This window comes from Saccostrea echinata, unplaced genomic scaffold (genome assembly GCF_033153115.1).
Source record: "Saccostrea echinata isolate AGI-Se365-2 ecotype Australia unplaced genomic scaffold, CSIRO_AGI_Sech_v1 ptg000017l, whole genome shotgun sequence".
NCBI lineage: Eukaryota > Metazoa > Mollusca > Bivalvia > Ostreida > Ostreidae > Saccostrea > Saccostrea echinata.
Genome location: NW_026889766.1, coordinates 7,809,790 through 7,830,183, shown reverse-complemented (window position 1 = coordinate 7,830,183; position 20,394 = coordinate 7,809,790). Strand labels below are relative to the sequence as shown.

Below are 20,394 nucleotides of genomic sequence, written 5' to 3'. Positions count from 1 at the left end.
TACATACTGATAAGGTAAACGAAATATTCCATGGTTAAATGAAGTAAAAATACAATGCCCCAACAATTGGTCTGAAAAATATTAGTAAGAATACGACCCAATAACAGGATGCATGATAAATGATAATTTTCCTAGTACCCATTACTACTGAGTGCAGTCTAAATTTTCAGTATTTTGTTCTTCTAGCCACTGCAATGTTGATCTTTGTGTAACTTATAAAATGACCTGAATTTTAAAAAAATATTAAATTACCTGCATGCAATTTTTCGTCCATGTAGCATTTTATGCATTATGTGTAATTACTTAATCATATTGTTGATCGAGGCTCTTGTAAGAGAAGACCACGATTTTTTTTTTTCAAAAGGAAATATAAATTTACATCAAACTTCTTTACCATCCAAAATAAGTTTTGACTTAGATATCTAATGAGTTTTTTTAATTTATGTTTTTCATGAAGCTGTGCCAAATAGCTTAAACTAAGATCTATGCGTTATTTCTTTATACTAGCTAAAATATTGTGCAGATAGCCCCAGATAAATTATGTTTGGCTTTGGGAAATATTTATGAAATCTGTACCTAATTTTAAAGATATTCAGAAAAAAAAATCTTTTTATACCTAATAAAGGTCACATGAAGGTCATCAAGATCCGTACAGATCCTGAAGAAATTTTTAATTGATATTTCTGTTTCCAGTTTTATTTACTGTCATATTGTTTTATAGGTAAAAAAAACAAAAACAAAAAAAAAAAAAAAACAAACAAACAAAACAAAACCAAACAGCCAGAAAAAAAAATCAATGTCACAATTCGAAAGAAATTTATTTACATTAAGAATATTGTTTTAAATTCATTTTAAAGGTCCACATAGAAATAGTATCAGTTGCATAGCTGAGCTGAATACATTAAAACGTTGAATTGTGATATAAAATCAGCAAAGTCCCTTCTTCGATAAAACAATATATAATGTATTAAGAATACGAGTACGAATTTGAAATTCAGTCTGAGATTAAAACAAATTTACTATCTACTTTTATTCACACGAACATAAATCAGGATTTTTTTTAAAAGAAATATCAAGAAGTATTTGAGAGTATAAATGTTTGTTTGTTTGTTATTTAACGTCCCTTACGAGAATTTTTCACTCATATGGAGACGCCACCACTTCCGGTGGAGAGCTGCAAATTTTGACCTATACTCGGCACTCATGCCCATTGAGCAGTGAAGGATCTTTTTCGTGCCAGCACCTACATTGGAAAATCACATTTCTTCAAAATGTATACATGATTGCTATTCAAACTATTCTATAATGTTCACTTTCAAATGTATATGTATATATATATATATATATATATATATATATATATATATATATATATATATATATATATATATATATATATATATATATATATATATATATATACATACATACATACATACATACATACATACATACATATATATATATATATATATATATATATATATATATATATATATATATATATATATATATATATATATATATATATATATATATATATATATATATATATATATATATATATATATATATATGTCTCTCCAAAGAGAATAAAAAATAAATAAATAAATAAATTCAGCTATACAAAAGAGGTTCTCCCAAAAATCGTGACAGTTAAATAACTAAAATGTTGAAAATAACAATGAAATTTATCATAAAAATGAACAACTTTTAAAGATTACGTAATATGAAACATAACTTGTTCATTATTGTACAAAACATACAATATATTACATTTGTTTCTCAAAATCTTATCATCGAGTTTGTCATTTTCACATTATTATTATTTTCTTAATGTTGAATAATGATGATTTTATATATATATATATATATATATCAATAATTTTCCTCCTTTGAAAGCCATTTTGTGTACATGCCTTATTCCATTATCAAACACTGAATCAAGTTTCAAACATTTAATTGGATTATAATATCAGGATCAAATATAGCATTCGATAACTTTTATCACGTCAATCTAATGTAATTTATCATAATGAGAAGGCTGACTTATTTGACCCAGTTCCTGGTATCCTGCATTGTCTTCCACTTTATCATAGATCTCTGTGTTAGGCTTGCTGTGTTCTGTGGACAACTGTTTTGTACTTTTTTCTTCTTGACACATTCCTTTACATACTCTATTTCTAGAAATCCTGAAATCAAAAGATATGAAATGATATCACATTACAGTGGATTGGTAATTTTTAATTTTTTATTTTTAATATTTAATTTTTTTTTTTACAAAATTCATAAACTAGTTTTGATATTGAAAGAAGGTAAAAGTAAATTAAACCCACCAGATAAGGAGAAAAATATTTAAAGCCAAGCTTAAGCAAAGAGTGGAAACCACTCCGTAAAGAGATGGATAGCACTGACTGTTCGTTTCAGAATCTGAAGATATGACTGTAATTACAAAAAACAAAATATATGTTATATAATGAATATAAAATTGCAATAAAATATTCTTATCAAAGGAACAATTTTCAGTTACAACAAGATGGTTTTAAGACCAAAAATACAACTTCATTTATATGAACATTTGTGGACAGCAGCCTTTTACTCATTACCTGTAGTACCATTTGCTGTTCGTTTGTACACTACCTTTATTCTACTTCCCCGACCAAGATCACGGCGAAAATGGATGTTTAACGACAAATAACCAAAACCACATGACTTTCGTACACCCAGAATACATTCATTTCCCAAAGAATGATCCAATCGAGTTACATGTAAGTGAGTTTTCAAGATGTATCACATCAAAAACAAAACAAATGTATGAAAACAGTTGTTGAAATACCTTACATAAGATGCTTATTTGTTTTCCAGATGACCCTGGTTTAAAATCCATTTAAAAAACGAACAAACTTCATACGGTTTTGACAGAAAATATTTAAAACAGAATATAATCGAAGCAAAACATCAAGGAACCAAAATGATAATAATAATAATAATAAACAACAGGGAAACACTTAACTATAAAGTGAAACAAATGTATTTGTTCTGTTTTAAATGCATTTTCATAAAGACGAAGACATGCTACTTTCAATTCAAAGTGTCAAGCGCTTCGCAAGGAAATAGTTGCTACAAATGTACCTAATTAGTATCGACTTAAGTCAATTGAACCCACGATCTTCTGATAACGGAGCGAGCGGTCTACAGTGTGAGCTTGCGTGACGGTTATCCATAGCGTTTATTTTAATACCCTTGTCAAGAACAGTAAATTCAACACCGTGGAGTAGGTTTTTAAAAAAGTAAAAAATAAAAAAAAAAATTGTAGTGCTTTATATATATTTGCGTCTTAATGAAATATGTGGAGATATCGATCAGTATTCGAGCTCAAAAGTCAATTAAACATTACAAAATAAGGACAAAACAAACACGGACCTCTAAAACTTCAGAGATGGGATCAGGTGCCATGGAGGAGTGAGCACCCCCTGCCGACCGATCTCACCCACCGTGTGCTCCTTATCATGATGGGGAAATAACGGGAAAATCCGTCGACAATTCAGTGTGTAAATAATGGTCTAACAAATAGTATGAAACAGGTCAGTCAGCATTTGACTTAATGTAGATTTTATTTGCTTACAAGGTCATTGTATCGACCATAGAACTTACGAAACGGTGACTTTAAACGAGACTGTTGATATTCTTGTTTCATCAACTTGTCTGTCAATAACTTCCCTCGTTTTAGAAATTGTTCATATGTAAAGCATGCTCTTGCGTATTGAATCAACTTAGAGATATGAATTCCGTATGCAGATGTTTAGGGTATATCGCTGCATAGGTAAGGGAAGTTGACGATTGAAAAGTTAAAGTCATAAAGCTTGTAGTTTCTATTCGTTTTTCAAGATTATCAAAGTAAAAGTCAGGTAGTAAAAGATTTCATAATCAATGTTGTACAAAGATTTCAGTAGGAGAATAAATCTAATGCTCTACAAAGATGAATTTTAAACTGGGGATATGCTGCTCAACTGCAAACAGAATAAATTTATTACAATAATGAAAAGGAAAAAAATCGAGAAATTATGTATTCTTTTATTACCACTACACTGTCCTGTTATTGCGTCACAACTCTTTTGAACTAAACAATCGGCGCTACATGTCTCATCGCAGTTGTATCCATGAAGTCCGTTCGGACATGCTAAGAAAAAAACATCCCCTTAATAAAATATATATTTATTTTTATTAATAAAAACAGATTTCCTGTGATCAACTGTTATTCGTTGAGAGATGTTTGGGGAATACCTTAGATACGGTATCGACTTAAGTCAATTGAACCCACGATCTTCTGATAACGGAGCGAGCGGTCTACAGTGTGAGCTTGCGTGACGGTTATCCATAGCGTTTATTTTAATACCCTTGTCAAGAACAGTAAATTCAACACCGTGGAGTAGGTTTTTAAAAAAGTAAAAAATAAAAAAAAAAATTGTAGTGCTTTATATATATTTGCGTCTTAATGAAATATGTGGAGATATCGATCAGTATTCGAGCTCAAAAGTCAATTAAACATTACAAAATAAGGACAAAACAAACACGGACCTCTAAAACTTCAGAGATGGGATCAGGTGCCATGGAGGAGTGAGCACCCCCTGCCGACCGATCTCACCCACCGTGTGCTCCTTATCATGATGGGGAAATAACGGGAAAATCCGTCGACAATTCAGTGTGTAAATAATGGTCTAACAAATAGTATGAAACAGGTCAGTCAGCATTTGACTTAATGTAGATTTTATTTGCTTACAAGGTCATTGTATCGACCATAGAACTTACGAAACGGTGACTTTAAACGAGACTGTTGATATTCTTGTTTCATCAACTTGTCTGTCAATAACTTCCCTCGTTTTAGAAATTGTTCATATGTAAAGCATGCTCTTGCGTATTGAATCAACTTAGAGATATGAATTCCGTATGCAGATGTTTAGGGTATATCGCTGCATAGGTAAGGGAAGTTGACGATTGAAAAGTTAAAGTCATAAAGCTTGTAGTTTCTATTCGTTTTTCAAGATTATCAAAGTAAAAGTCAGGTAGTAAAAGATTTCATAATCAATGTTGTACAAAGATTTCAGTAGGAGAATAAATCTAATGCTCTACAAAGATGAATTTTAAACTGGGGATATGCTGCTCAACTGCAAACAGAATAAATTTATTACAATAATGAAAAGGAAAAAAATCGAGAAATTATGTATTCTTTTATTACCACTACACTGTCCTGTTATTGCGTCACAACTCTTTTGAACTAAACAATCGGCGCTACATGTCTCATCGCAGTTGTATCCATGAAGTCCGTTCGGACATGCTAAGAAAAAAACATCCCCTTAATAAAATATATATTTATTTTTATTAATAAAAACAGATTTCCTGTGATCAACTGTTATTCGTTGAGAGATGTTTGGGGAATACCTTAGATACGGTTTGGTTTTAGCTTGATTGTATTACTTATACATGTTTTTATCTCTTTAATAATATTGTATACAAGTTAGAATATGCTAGTTCTATCACTATTTCATAATTTTTATATGTAACCTTCAAAACATTACCCTGTGCACAGTTCATTCCTTGGTAACCTTTGTCGCAACCATCCATGCATGTCTCGTTAATATGATGACACTGTTCATTTCCAAGGCAAACCCCGCATGACTGATTACAGTTTAGTCCAAACATACCACGGTCACATTCTTTGAATAAAAACAATAAATTTATAAGCCATTTTTTTGTATGTTCATAAAGGAACTTTTGGGGACTAAATATACCTGACTTTTACACAAAGCAATGTCCAGCGAAATCGGATAGAAAGTAAACCAAGTCAACATTTCTCATAGTAACAATATAAACAATTATTAGAATCGAATCTATTAATCGGTACATTTTTGTTTTAATTCGAAATTTATTCAAACCTTTTTTTATGTTTTCTACATTGATATTAAACTGTGTGGAATGGTGGTGTTCACACTTGGTACATTTGATAATTGCTAATATGCTCAGGCTTCCCGAAGTTATGAAATGCATTTTCAACATTACAAACATTACAAATTAGGTTTTCATTCTAATTTAAAAGCTATAAACACAAACACCGACAATCTGCATATAATTTTTTCTAAGCTATATACAAAAATCAATTGTTGTAGTATATCGTGACTTTGTTGATCACGTGATAGACATTAATATTATTTCATGCTAAGAAATAAATCATTTCGATGAAGATGATCAAAACAATTATTAATGACTTTTTATTACATAAATGATCAAATCTTATCCTTGCATAACAAAACTTCAAAGGGAGAAGAAAAAGTATAACACGTGTAGAAAATATGTCATGTGAATTTCAACTAGGCAGCCCCTTTGAAGATATGTTCCATTCTGCATCGTAATGTATATTAAGGAGATGTAATTATACATTTTCCATAGAAAGATTCGGCTAGAAAAAACACTATTCTCATGAATATCCGGATACGTTAATACTTTTTAATCACCTACACCAGTCTATTTTATGCACAAAATCAAGCTTCCAGTGGTATGTTTGTTTGTTTGTATGTTGTTTACCGTCCCTCTCGAGAATTTTTAAACTCATATGGAGACGCCACCACTTGCCGGTTGAGAGCTGCAAATTTTGCCTATACTCGGCACTTACGGCCATTGAGCAGTGTGGGGGTCTTTTTCGTGCCAGCACCTACTGTGACACGGGACCTCGGTTTATACGGTCTCATCCGAAGGACCGGTCTCCACGTCCCACAGTGGGATTCAAACCCGCGACGTAAGGATCAACTTCTTACTTCGCAACTCTAGAGCAGACGCTCTTAACACTGCGCCAAGCGGGCGACTCCAGTGGTATGTCATACTCCTAACTTGAGTCGAAGTATGCCTAGTTGAATGCACTGTGATATTCGTTGGGAAACTTTAATCTTTTACTTAGATATATCTAGATATCCGTTTCTCTTTATGAAAGATTGTGATAGAATGGCTGGTTACATTTTTGATAAAAAAAAAAAAAAAAAAAAAAAATATTAGATGCATGGAAAGAGCTTACTCTTGTCACATTGCATGTCTTTCCACCCCTTCTGACAGCCGCCTTCACATTGTCCTGTAACTCTATTACATGTACCAGGAACTCCACAATTGATACTGCAAATATCCTGGCAGTTGAAGCCAAAACGTCCCACTGGACATTCTAAGCGGACATAAAAACATAAGCATTAAAGAAACTATTATTGTTATTTCTGCAATAAATTTCTTCAACAATGATTGCTTTGTCTGCTTGACTGTACACAAGACGCCAGAAAATATTGTAAAAAATGCCTAAAAATATATTTGCAGGTGAGTTAAGGCTAAGTTTAGGCATTTCTATGAAAATAAACTGATTGAAATGCCTAAGAACTATATCTATTATACAGAGAAAGTTAAATCTTATTGTCTAATACATGCTTGGTACCCACGGCATGAGACAGCCAGTACACATTATGACGTAATATTATGACGTCAATGTTCTTTACTACACAAGATTATAATGCAAAACAACAAAAATGCTTCGGCGCAAGGGCATGCTCTATTTTATTTAACTGAATCAAGGTGTATTAAGAAGCAATTTATTCCAAAGTTTGCTGGTATTGCTGCACAAACATCAACAGCTCAGTTGTATCATTTCTATTTGTAAAGTTTTTAGTTGAATAAGGGTAAAAATGTACCGTCCGAAATAAGTTTCTTCAAATTCCGATCAAATGAAAAAATGCCAAGGATTTGTGCAGCTGTTTAATTATTCTATAGAATACTCTTCTTAGCATTATACAATTCTAATTTAAAGATAAATAGGCTAATACCTTGCGCCGAAGCTGTTTTGTTGATGTTATTTATTAGGTTAGATCAGTGACGTCATAATATAACGTCATAATGTGTAATGGCTATAACATATCGTGGGTACTAAGTATGCATAAGAAAATAAATCAAAACTTTCTCTGAATAATAAATATACCTCTTATGTGTTTTTATTAGCTCATTTGCATGGAAACGCCTAATCCTAGCCTTAACTCACATGCGTTGCCTAATATTATATATACAAAGAGATATGAACGGGAAAAATAATTTCTAGGTAAACCTGGAAAGAATGATAAAACCGCCAACAAAATGTTCTTATTGATTTTCCAAAGACCTCTTTGATTATTTCAGATATTGTCATATGTCAAAAGAAAAAAAAATAAAGAATCTGACTTCTTGCATAGATTACTGTATCGAAGCTTTTGTTATCTTTTAACATATTCTGAAAACAATGTTAGAAAATAAAATGTTTTTTCGAATGTAAACACATTTTTGCTAACCGCCTTTGCATTGCTCTCCCTGGAATCCTCTGTCACATCCTTCTAAACACGTTCCATTGATATGATGACATTTTTCGAAATTCAAACACGAACCACATGAGATACTGCAGTTTTTACCGTCCATCGCATTCTGCATTTTTCAAAAATATATTTTATTATTGCTTTTCTAGCAATTTGATTAAAAGGAAAATTATCAAATTCATACCAATCAGTTGATTTTTAAGAATTTTTTAAGCAAGAAAGGAAAAAGTACCTTTCTCACAGAAACTTCCTTTCCATCCATCGTTACATCCAAACTCACAGACACCAGTGAATCTGTTACAGCCTCTACAATTTGGTTTGCAAATCTCGACACAATTCTTACCATATCTACCAAATGGACAAGCTGTCAGAAAATAAGAAAGGTAAAATGATTGAAAAAAGTGTATTAAAAGTTAAAAAATAATTAAATGATCAACTAGAGAAACCAGGTGCGTATGATGTCTTCAACTGCTTAGTTATTACCACTAATGTAATTAATGAAGAAATACCTCTATAAAATATAAAAAGTTCAAATTTACGGTTAAGAGTCTACAATGAAATTTGCCAACAGAACCTTTTTTTTCAAAGAAAAAAGATATAATTTCCATAATTCACGCTATGCTTTCGTTTGAAAACACTATAATAAAATGCTACATAACTTAATTTTAAGTATTAATATATGAATGCTAGAAATTACAAAAAATCTTCTTTTTTTCTAATGGAAACGTCAACGACATAATATTAGGAAGGTTTTTTTTTTTTTTTTTTTTTTTTTTTTTTTTTTTTTTTTTTTTTTTTTGTTAAAGTCAGGAAAAAAGTAGGTGAAGAGTAACATACAACAAATTAAGCAGGACTGAGGATTTTGTATAAAGATTGACTACTTAAATGGCATATCATAGCACTTACAGTTCCTGAATTCTATATCATACATGTACAACAACAAAAGTCTAAAAAGGCTATTCGTATATTTGATATTTGATATAGTCTTTTTTTCGTATTGTCTCTTAAAGAAATTCATTACATATGTACATGCTATTAAAACAAACTACTAGATCTCTGTAGTTTCACATATATTTTGTATAAAAAATACATAAAAAGCAATATTTTACCTTTGTCACATATATCTCCTTGAGAGCCAAAATCACATCCGTTTGGACAACTTCCGTTCACGTGATCACATTGTTCTCCATCACTACAGTTACCACAAATCAGCTTACACTCAAAGCCATATCTATTATTATCACATTCTGAAAATTATAAAATTCATTGCATTTATATAAAAATTTCAATATTTTTAATGTTATTACCAATTGTAATTTAGAAATCTCATCCTCACTAAGTAACCATTTAAAGTTCCAAAGTAAATAAGACATGTGTAGTTACTTTAATAAGCAACTACTGTATTTATATGACATAACACCGATTCAATACATGGCCTGGAATGAACGATCTTTTATAATTACATTTTGTAAAATATTTATAATTTACTATTTGGGACAAAGTTTATTTACAAATTTAAATCAATGCACGAAAGTTAACTAAAATACATTTTAAGAAAAATCTCTCTCTCTCTCTCTCTCTCTCTCTCTCTCTCTCTCTCTCTCTCAAAGATTACCATCACTGCATTGTTTGTGACTACATACGTTCTACACATCGTGAACCTTTGTACCCCACAACACATCCAAGACACGTTCCATCCACAATGTTACAATGTCCCTCCTGGCAATTTTGTGGACACCGAAAAGTACAATTTTCTCCATAAAAACTTGGTGTAGGGCATCCTATTAAATGTCAGTTTAAAGTTATAAATAACTTCTGAATTTCTTAAAATTTTCCATCAAATTATTTTTGCAGGTTGACTAAAATATGTAAAGATTCATTTTTTTTTTTAATTTTTTTTTCACAAAACTTTTGTGCAGCAAATGAAAATATTACTTTTATTCTTCTTTCCTTGCATATAAAAAAAGATGTATTAGGATGTGTATAAAAATAAAAATGCATGAAAATAAAGATTTATTTTCAAAAATATATAAATGTTAATTAATCTGTGTAAATCTTACTCGATAAAAGGCTTGATTAGAAATCACAATTCAAATCATAAATCACAATATCTCTCTCAAACGGAATCAATAATTTTGATTCTTCAATATGAGTCCAGTATTTGTGTAAAAAAAAAAATTAAAGTCAAAAGTTTGATCTTAAAAAGATTCAGCCTCCAATTAATTGATTTCGCATGGGACAGGAAACAGAGACATTCAGCAAATGGAAACTCATTTGCAATAGAAAAAAAGGTCTCAGGTAAAATCTTAGTTGAACAACAATAACATACTATGAGAATATTAAAATAAAAAGTTGACAAATGTGTTTGGTGCTCGGAGAGCAAGTCACACTTTCATATTTTGAAAACTTTGAATCAGTTTCTTCACTCGTGAAATAACATGGTCAAAGTTTTTTTTTTTTTTTTCAGCATCGGTGTTTATGGATATTTTCCCATACTTCATTTGATATTCACCTGGCCAAAAAATCCAAATTTTCTTTTCATATCCTGTTTATGCCTTTGAATTATATTGCCTGTTCAACAGAGCAAACGTCACGAGCGCTCGCAAACATTTTTGTTGGGGGGACAAGGAATTTTGGCGAGCGCTTGTGAACGATCACTCTGTTGAACAGGCGTCTGAAGTGCATGTCAAATATAATGAAAAAAACTTTTACTTGGTTTCTACAGACAACGTTATCAAAATATTGTTCACGTATTTTTGTGAATTGACAAGTTGTCTTCTTAAAAGAAAATCTAAAGATTTTCCAAAAATGTTATCTTAAGATATAAAATTCTTAGGTGTTTTTCACGCATGCGTTATACATTGAACTGGAGAAATCTTGTTACATCTCTACGATTTAAGTACGCTTTACAATCCTTACAATAGCTGATAAGGATTATTTTTCTTCAAGACTCATAGCCCTAATAATAAATTTATAATAAAAATAATAAATTTATGACCATAAGTATTGATACAAACAATGTATAGTAAAACTGTTCGAAATCCGAATTTTCCCATATAGCCATTATTTCATTATTTCCGCGTAGCTTTTCTTTCCTTTTTATCGTATCTATAACATGATTTAAACACAATAGAAGATTCTGATTACCTGCTTCTCCAGGGTCTACTTCCCAAGTTCATGCATATGATGGGATAAAATCTAGGTACAATGTATGTTTGTTAGCATCTACGGTAATTTTTTTTATCTCAATACTTTTTCCTTTGACATTCCAATTCGATAATTCATCGAAAGAAAGAAATTCTCGGAAAAGCTATGAAATCTCACCTTTGTTTTCATGTACCTATGAAACTTCCCCTCATAAGAACTTCAGATACTCAAAATTGCTTAAAATTGATCGACAGTAATTTATTCTCCCATTTGCATGCATAGCTATGCTTTTCATGAAGTCGAATTGATAAAAGATGAGTGAGATTCCTAGAACACTTGAGATTATATGTTTACACAACAGTCGACCTTTTAACTAAAAAAAATAACGACATTTTTTTGTCTTAAATGAAAGATTTTGATAAAAATCGTTGTAACAAAAATTCCCAAGAAAGTCCTAGTGCAAAATCTGTCGTAACTCTACGACAACTGCATCCAACTTTTTTAAGTATGAAAAATAATATATAAAGTATAAAACATTGCACTTAAGTGCGAAAAGTAGCGGAAATATTAATTTTGAGCCAGAAATAAATGTTAACAAAAATGGCTGCAGAGTTTGTTGTTTAATTCAATTCGGAGTGAGAAAAGCGTCGGGAAAGGGTTTTACGAAATGGGTCAAACTCTCTGGACACATTAAGTAACACTAAAATGGTAGTGCTTGAAAACTCTTATTAAATAGAACAAGAGGCTCTTCGATCACAATGATCACCCGAGTAACCAGTTGACCTCCAGTTTAATTCCTCATAGAAAAATAAAAGAAAAACAAGTTGAACTTTATATTCACATGAAATACTCTTATGCTAGGATTTCGACCCCACGCAACGCATGTGAGTTAAAGCTAGGTAGAGGCGTTTCTACGTAAATGAGCTAATAAAAACGCATAAGAGGTATATTTATTAATCAGAAAAAGTTTTGATTTATTTTCTTATACATATACTTAATACCCACAATATGTTATAGCCAGTACACATTATGACGTCATAGTTCTTATCTACTGGAGGTGTAACTTGCTTGCTGGATGTATACTGTCTCCATGGTCACGGTATACCTGAGTTTATACTCCCCCTAAATTCGGATCTTTTATAAACCCTTCATGCCCTTTAAGTTACCTCGTCTGGGCATGTTATCAATGAGAAATATAATAATAATAATTATTATTATTATTATTATTATTATTATTATTGAATTTGGAAACATCATATTTCTTTGGTGCTTTGTATGAAGTGTACATGTTTATGTAATTTGCTGCCATCTGATTGCTGAAAATCAGTAAAATCGGTTTACGAGAGAGAGAGAGGAGGGGAGAGAGAGAGAGAGAACACTGTATATTATTTGAAATTAAATTCGCTACAACCGGCCCATAGAAAACGATTCGAGTACGGAGAGGGGTCGGGGGTGGGGGGGGGGGGGGGGTAGGGGCTCATAGAAATTAAAAAAAAAAATTAAATTAAAAAAAATTATCGGGCGTTATAATCTTAATTTCATCTACTAAATCATGCGTAGTTACTTTATTTGTTTGTTTTCTTTCTTATTTTTATTTATTTAAAACATTTAGAATTTTGTTTGTTAACATGCCGCTCCAGTATGAACATGTATTAGTAGGGCGGGAGGGGGGGGGGGGGGGGTCATGAACCAAGAAGAAACTATTCAAATGATCATTTATTTGAAAATAACTTTAAAAAAATAATATATTCTTATCAGTGGACCAGTTATTTGTTTTTGCTTGTTTGTTTGTTTTGTTTTTTTTTTTAAGTTGTTGTTGTTTTTTCATACGTTTTCTGTTAAACTCGCCTAATAAAACAATAATTTATAGCATGGAATTAAAATATAAATGATCTGTAGAACGAAACTCAAGTTAAAGATTTTTTTTTTTTTTTTTTTTTTTTTTTTTTTTTTTTTTTGTGATTATCACGACCTATAATTACATTTAATGTACGACAACCTAGCTTAAATTTAAACTGCTAAAATAAAAACTAAGCATTTCACGTGTACATTATGTCTCAGCTATTTCATAGATAAAATCATAATTCAGTTGTTTGTCTTTCAAACATTTAAATTACGATTTAGCAATTGTAATTAGTTCCAACTGATTTTAAACTATTCACGCATGAATAATGTTAACAAATGAATTTGAAAGTTTTTTTTTTTTTTTTTTTTTTTTTTATTTTTTTTAATGGTTAAGATATTCTTATCAATTCTGATCCATCGAATATAAATTCAACACCTCCCCCCCCCCCTTTTTTTTTTTTTTTTTTTTTTTTTTTTTTGATCTACTTGTAAGTAAAGAAAAATAAAATTGATAATTCTACGTCGAATGCACGGTGAAATTCTTTAAAAATTATCAACGTTCTCCAAATTGTCACTAAGATGTACATGTTCCGATTGCCATAAAAACAACAATGATCGATTTCTCTACTGTTTTAGGAAAAACAAGGGGCGGAGCTTACTTGAGGCAAGATTAAAGGAGGTCCGCTTCACTCATGAGTGCGTAAAGCGAACCCGGGTTCCCTCTAGCTGACCCAGAGCTGACCGCGAGCAAACGCAGAGCGAATCCGAAGCGCACCCAGGGCGGTCCCAACATTTTTGAAAACGGACCCGCAATGGACCCCGAGCGAACCCAAGAAGCTTTGGGTTCGCTCTGGTGTTAGGTTGTGTCCGGTCGGTACTGTATGTATTAGACAATAAGTTCTTACTTTCTCTATATAATAGATTTGGTCCTTAGGCATTTTATTTAGTTTATTTGTATAGAAATGCCTATACCTAGCCTTAACTCACTTGTTGCGTAGTCCCAAACGGTCATGTCATATAAACAACCTGTGGGACGCTTTAATATTATTATGACTAACAAGTATTAGATAAAAGAAGATATATGAAATTGCACTTTTGCTTACCTATAAAACTTCCCCTCATATATAAGATTTTCAGATACCCCAAAGTGCTCATATTTGATCGACAGTAATTTATTCTCCCATTTGCTTTTCATGAAATCGAATTTACAAATGTTAAATCGACGGGATTAGTGAGATTCCAAGTACACTGAAGAACATATGTTTACATACAGTTCCTGTAAAAACATTATTATATAATATCCATAGACATAAATTGTAACAGACTACAGTTAAATCTCTTTATTCTAAATGGCATGGTTTTATATACTAAATGTGTGTTTGAGTATTCAGTTTGTCAAACATCGCGTTTGATTCGCTTTGATGGACATAACACTTTTCCGAAGTTCAAGCCTAATCAAATATTGAAAAGTGAGTTAAAGCATTCATTTTGAAAAAAAAACAGACATCTTTTGTGTTTTAAGATATACAATACACGCACCCTACAATGTGTGTCGTTCTATTTTCGTTATTTGTGTATATGCACATTTTGGACAAAATCGTTCGAGTTGTATTTGGACAGGAAGTTCCAAAAGTTAGCCACTTTGGCTGTTCACGAGGATAAGAAATTTTAAATTAACTAACCATATTATCCTTGATTTTTAAAAAAAAATTGTCAGCATAGCATGGCTGTCAAATTTCCTTGATTCATTCTTTTGAAATTTAAACACACAAATGTTTTTTTGTTTGTTTGTTGTTTAACGTCCCTCTGGAGAATTTTTCACTCATATGGATACGCCACCACTTGCCGGTGGAGAGCTGCAAATTTTGTCCTATACTCGGCACTTACGGCCATTGAGCAGTGAGGGATCTTTTTCGTGCCAGCACCTACTGCGACACGGGACCTCGGTTTATACGGTCTCATCCGAAGGACCGGTCTCCACGTCCCACAGTGGGATTCGAACCCGCGACGTAAGGATCAACTCCTTACTTCGCGACTCTAGAGCAGACGCTCTAACCACTGTGCCACGCGGGCGACTAAACACACAAATGAAATAATTTTTAGAAATACATATCAAGAAAATTGAATTTCTGAAGAACTATCGTTTTTTTTCCTGGAAAAAAACTATGGTTCATTTCAGCATTTAAAAATGCGTATTCTTTAATTTAAATATATTTGATTAAAAAAAAACTTTCGTTTTATTTTAGGCAAAAAATACTTTCTTGATGTAGCTGGCTGAATAAAATAATCTTGAATCAACTTTTTGGAATATTTTTAAACGACCACTTTTGAATTTATAGAGAAAAAATCACCCCTTTCCCCCTTTCTCCCTAAATCAGGTTTCTCAAGGGTCTTTCAGTCTTGGAACGAAAACTATGCTATGAATTTACAAGTTGGAAAATAGCTATTACATTAAAAATGTAATCTACATCATATTATATCAGAAATTTCAAATTCAAATTGCATTTAAATATAGATTTATAGTCAAGTTTGACTACAAGCACTCCCCCACTCCCCCAATTATTATTCTTTTACATTCGAGCTTGATGAAACATTTATTTCACCGCAGAATTATATAGTCCATTGAATCCCTGATGTATTATTTCGTTTATTCAGGCATACAGATTACATATTGACTGATAGAGTGCTTTATATTTTGTAAAACTTACTTAGGATTTTATGTCCATACATGTATATGAATTCAATTTCATACCTTGATATGAATTCGACTTACATTGAATTTTTATTTTATTCATTGATTTTTTGTATTATTAAAAAAAAAACCCACAGTGATGTTCAACTCTCCTGTGATGTAAATTGAATATATTAATGTAGTCTCCTAATTATTTCAAACAAGAAAGGCCTAAGAAAAGGTGTCGGGGTACCCCTCCCCCATATTGTATACATCCTATCTTGCTTCTTTAGATAAACTGGAAATTCCGTATTCGTCCATCTTTACCTCAATGTACAAAATGTAAATTCTTCATCTATCTTAAATAATTCATGTGTACAATAATAAATAAACGTATTGTTTTGATTTGAGGAAATACGAAATGGCACTGCTGACAATGATGGAGGGTCGGGCCATTTTGCTGTGATGAATTCATGAATTCATATAATGTCAGTGCACAATTCTTCTTTTTAGATACTTACTTTGTATATATCATAGTTTTTAATTCTCGGGTTTATCAGATTTCACTGTAAATGTATCTGTGTATTCGTTAAAAAAATTAACAGGAGGAATAACTTTAAAAAAAGGAGGGAAAACAAATAACTCCCACATTTTTAGAGTTGTTCCTCTTTGATCGGTGAGCTCCGAAAACGGTATCGATAATTTCATTGTATTTTTTTGTTAGTTTGCTTATTTGATTGTTTATATATTCAAGTCCCTTATCCATTTTTTTATTTACAATTAACTCATTGGGATCATATCGCTCGTAATTTGAGGCTTGAACATAGAACATCTTCAGTTTATCTTTATTAATCACTTGTGCCAGTCTAATATATGCATGATTTATAAATGCTAACTCTGTCTACGGACGTGTAAGGGGGAGCGTTTCATATTCATTTTTTGTTATTGTCTGAATACGTACATTATCAGAAAGAGAAAGGAATAACGATATTGTATTGCAAATAATCACCATCATAACAGCACATAGAAATTTTAAACAGCAATTCAGACACTTGATTTAAACATCAACGTCGAAATAAAATCTACATGCTATGGGAAGGAATGTAAAAGTTATGACACTTTCCCCGTCATGACTGCTCAAGTTTGCAGTGATTTGACGTCATATTCTATTATGACGTCATATCTTGGTAGTTCAGAGAAGTACTAACGGCTGGTACACTGTGATATTTATCGGACAGCCTTATCCTAGCCGCGATCTCATAAACTTCATAAACTTGGGAGAATGTCTCAATTTCAAATGAAATGTTTGGACTTCGCATTTCGGGGCACGTCTTAGTTATTTTCAAAGATGGTCTTCTGAAAAAGCAATTTAACAGAGTCTGAAATAAAATCTTTCCAATAAGAATTTATTTATGGAAAGATAAGACGAATAGTATGAGTTAATCTTTTTTATTTATTTTAAGAAGGCTGGGTGGTTGTGGCCATTTTCAGACTATATTGATTTCCTTTAGAAGAAGAGCTCCATATCAAGATATACAAAAATGATCAAATTTTAAAACTAAAGTTTATGAAATTTTTCTTTGCCAAATGAAAGTTGACAACTTAAGATATCATACCTAAAAAATTAAGTTATATCCGATGTTTACTTTGTTGACCCCTAAGCCTCCTTAAAAGGATACGACTTTTTCCCCTAGTAAAGCACTACATTCAAACATTGAGTGAAAAGGATGGCCTTACCTGTACAAAGATACACCATAGCTGCATCACCTTTTCTTTAATCAATCATGAAATATAATTTTATTTCATTATGAACCTGTTATGTCTCATTACCGTTAACTTGAAGTTCACATAGTTCGTTGAATGCGTCTCTGGAATATCCGGGAGGATTTGTCGTATTTCTCTCATTGTAATAAATGACGTACCGTCCATGGTTTACACATTCGGTTGTAAAATTTTCTGGTATTGTGTCTCTAGTGTAGGTTGTGTCTTTAAAACATAGAATCCCCTCGTCTTTGTTGGTTGTGTTTGAAATATAGACCGAGAAACCAAGAAATCGGGATGTGAATCCATTGTTCGAGTCTATTAAAAATTAATAAGCAATTTATAATATGGTATGTGGTATAAACTTTAAATGTCAGTACAATATGTTTTTAATATATTTTATGATTTTGAATGAAGACTACCTTCCTTCTACAAAACAACTGTAAATCTTGCTAGTTCGTGAGTGATGCCTTACAAGAATACATTTGTCATAGGAGACACGTGTTCTGAATTTCGTGAGTCAATCCAAACCTCGAATTAACAACCTTCTTACAAACCTTTTCAATGTATTTTTTCATTGAATCATTGAATCCTTTGAAGTCCTAAAGAACCCGTAAAAGTTTGGTTGCCCGCCTTAATCACCCCTCCCCACCCTCCTACCTACCCCATGCATATGCATACAAGTTAAAATGTTTTCATGGTATATCATATTGAGCCTAAGTCATAACCTATAAGGCAGGCATTTGTAATTTTGATGAGCCAACGATTTGTGTGTGTGTGTGTGTGTGTGTGTGTGTGTGTGTGTGTGTTCAAAGAAATTAAAACTTACTATATTGACAGATTCAGTGACTGTTTTTTCATGCCATATAACATTAAAAATGTACGATGTATAAAGACAGTTTTCAGTATCTTTAATTTCTTGAATTAACGATAGCTTTATATAAAAGGTTAAAGTGGCATTGACTTTAAAGAAGGCCTCGAATCCAGATATTTCAGTCATATGAGTAGTATAATCAGACGCTTATACATGAAAACATGCCATGACACCATATAAGGCAAGTATATTTTATTACTAAAAAAATGGAAACAGATGTGATTTTTTAAGTCATCAAGGATGTGCAAGTAGTGCATATTTTGGCCGAACAAATTTAAACTAAATGACCTCATTATTGAAACAATACAAATTTTGAGCAGAGGAAACAGGGACATCTAAAAACATCAGAGGTAGGATCAGGTTCCATGGAGGAGTGAGAATCCTCACTCACCGTGTACCCCTTTTCATGATCGGGCAAACGAAAAAGTCTGTAGACAATTCAGTATGAAAATATTCCCTACATGAATTCAATAGCTGGGGTAATGCAGTGGATAAGGCGTCGCACTGGAAGCAGAAGGTTGCGGGATCTAATCCTCCATGGGGACACCTTTTTTAAAATTATGTTCGCCGAATATATAAAAAAAAATGTTTTACTCTGCCCCCTGCGCATTCGCGCCAATACTAATTCTCGGGCACTCCAACCTTAGACTTTGGGGAGAGAACATGCTCTCTCTCTCCCCAACACAAATTTATTTCACTATAACTGTAAACTTCAGTCTAGGAATTACGGTAAGAAATAATTGGTAAATCATTTCTTAGTATTCAATTATTATTCAATATCTATTTGACCATTTTATTTAAATCAAATATTTTATAAATTCTCCGAATTTATAAAATTTAAATTATGATCCGCGTAAAAGTGATAGTGAGGTGAGAGATATTTAATACCTGTTGCTATATTTCAGGTCACCCTTCTTTTTCTCTAAAAATTCCATAATAGTAATATATATATATATATATATATATATATATATATATATATATATATATATATATATATATATATATATATATATATATATATACACATCGATCCCAGCAGCCGTGTTAAGTGTTATTTCTTCAACAATATATTTTACCACTTATAAAAGGCTGTGACATTAATTAGTAACAAAGTTTTTTCAAACTAATTTTTCACTCTCTAACTGTAAAATACTTCCATTTAGATTATAGTCAGACATCTATTGTTATTAAAAAGATATTTGATACTTATGCATATGTAAGAGTATAATTAAATATTGCTGTTCGTTAAAAGTGTCCTACATGTATAAATTCGAGGGGCTGCATGTGTGTTTGAATTAATGTGATTGTAAAAAACTACATTTTACTGTATATATCACATCATTTACTTACTTAATACATGTACCTGTACATAGCGACTCCGACGATATTCAATATATCGTTATGTCGAATATTGACTGACTTTTTTGTATACATTCTGAATAATTTTTTTCACACTGGATTGTCTACGGATTGGATACTTTTGCTCGATCCTGACAAATATCACACGACGAGTGTGACCGGTCGACAAAAGATGCTTACTCTTCCATGGCACATGATTCTAACCCTGATGATTTTAGAGGTCCGTGTCCGCTCTCTTCCTAACTTGTTTTGTTTCAATGGACTTTCGAGCTTAATTGCCATTACTTATTTTCATTGGTTTGTATTGACTACTTCAGAGATTAAAATATGAAAAAAAAAATGAAACGTCACCTTTGTGATGTAACTTA

The 20,394-nt window shown here is 31.7% G+C and overlaps 1 protein-coding gene across 1 annotated transcript in view; it reads right to left on the bottom strand.

Annotated features, from left to right (window-relative positions):
• Positions 1–1,986: 1,986 nt before the first annotated feature.
• The window catches only part of LOC133189314 (multiple epidermal growth factor-like domains protein 10), a 61,580-nt gene continuing 43,172 nt past the window's right edge, over positions 1,987–20,394 (bottom strand). Inside the window, exons 5-11 of the mRNA XM_061324707.1 lie at positions 9,476–9,613; positions 7,064–7,204; positions 5,577–5,714; positions 5,237–5,335; positions 4,082–4,180; positions 2,337–2,442; positions 1,987–2,192 (exon numbers count right to left, since the gene is read on the bottom strand). Of these exons, the coding sequence (XP_061180691.1) occupies positions 2,018–2,192; positions 2,337–2,442; positions 4,082–4,180; positions 5,237–5,335; positions 5,577–5,714; positions 7,064–7,204; positions 9,476–9,613 (896 nt within the window). The 3' untranslated portion in view covers positions 1,987–2,017. The remainder of the gene's footprint in view (positions 2,193–2,336; positions 2,443–4,081; positions 4,181–5,236; positions 5,336–5,576; positions 5,715–7,063; positions 7,205–9,475; positions 9,614–20,394) is intronic.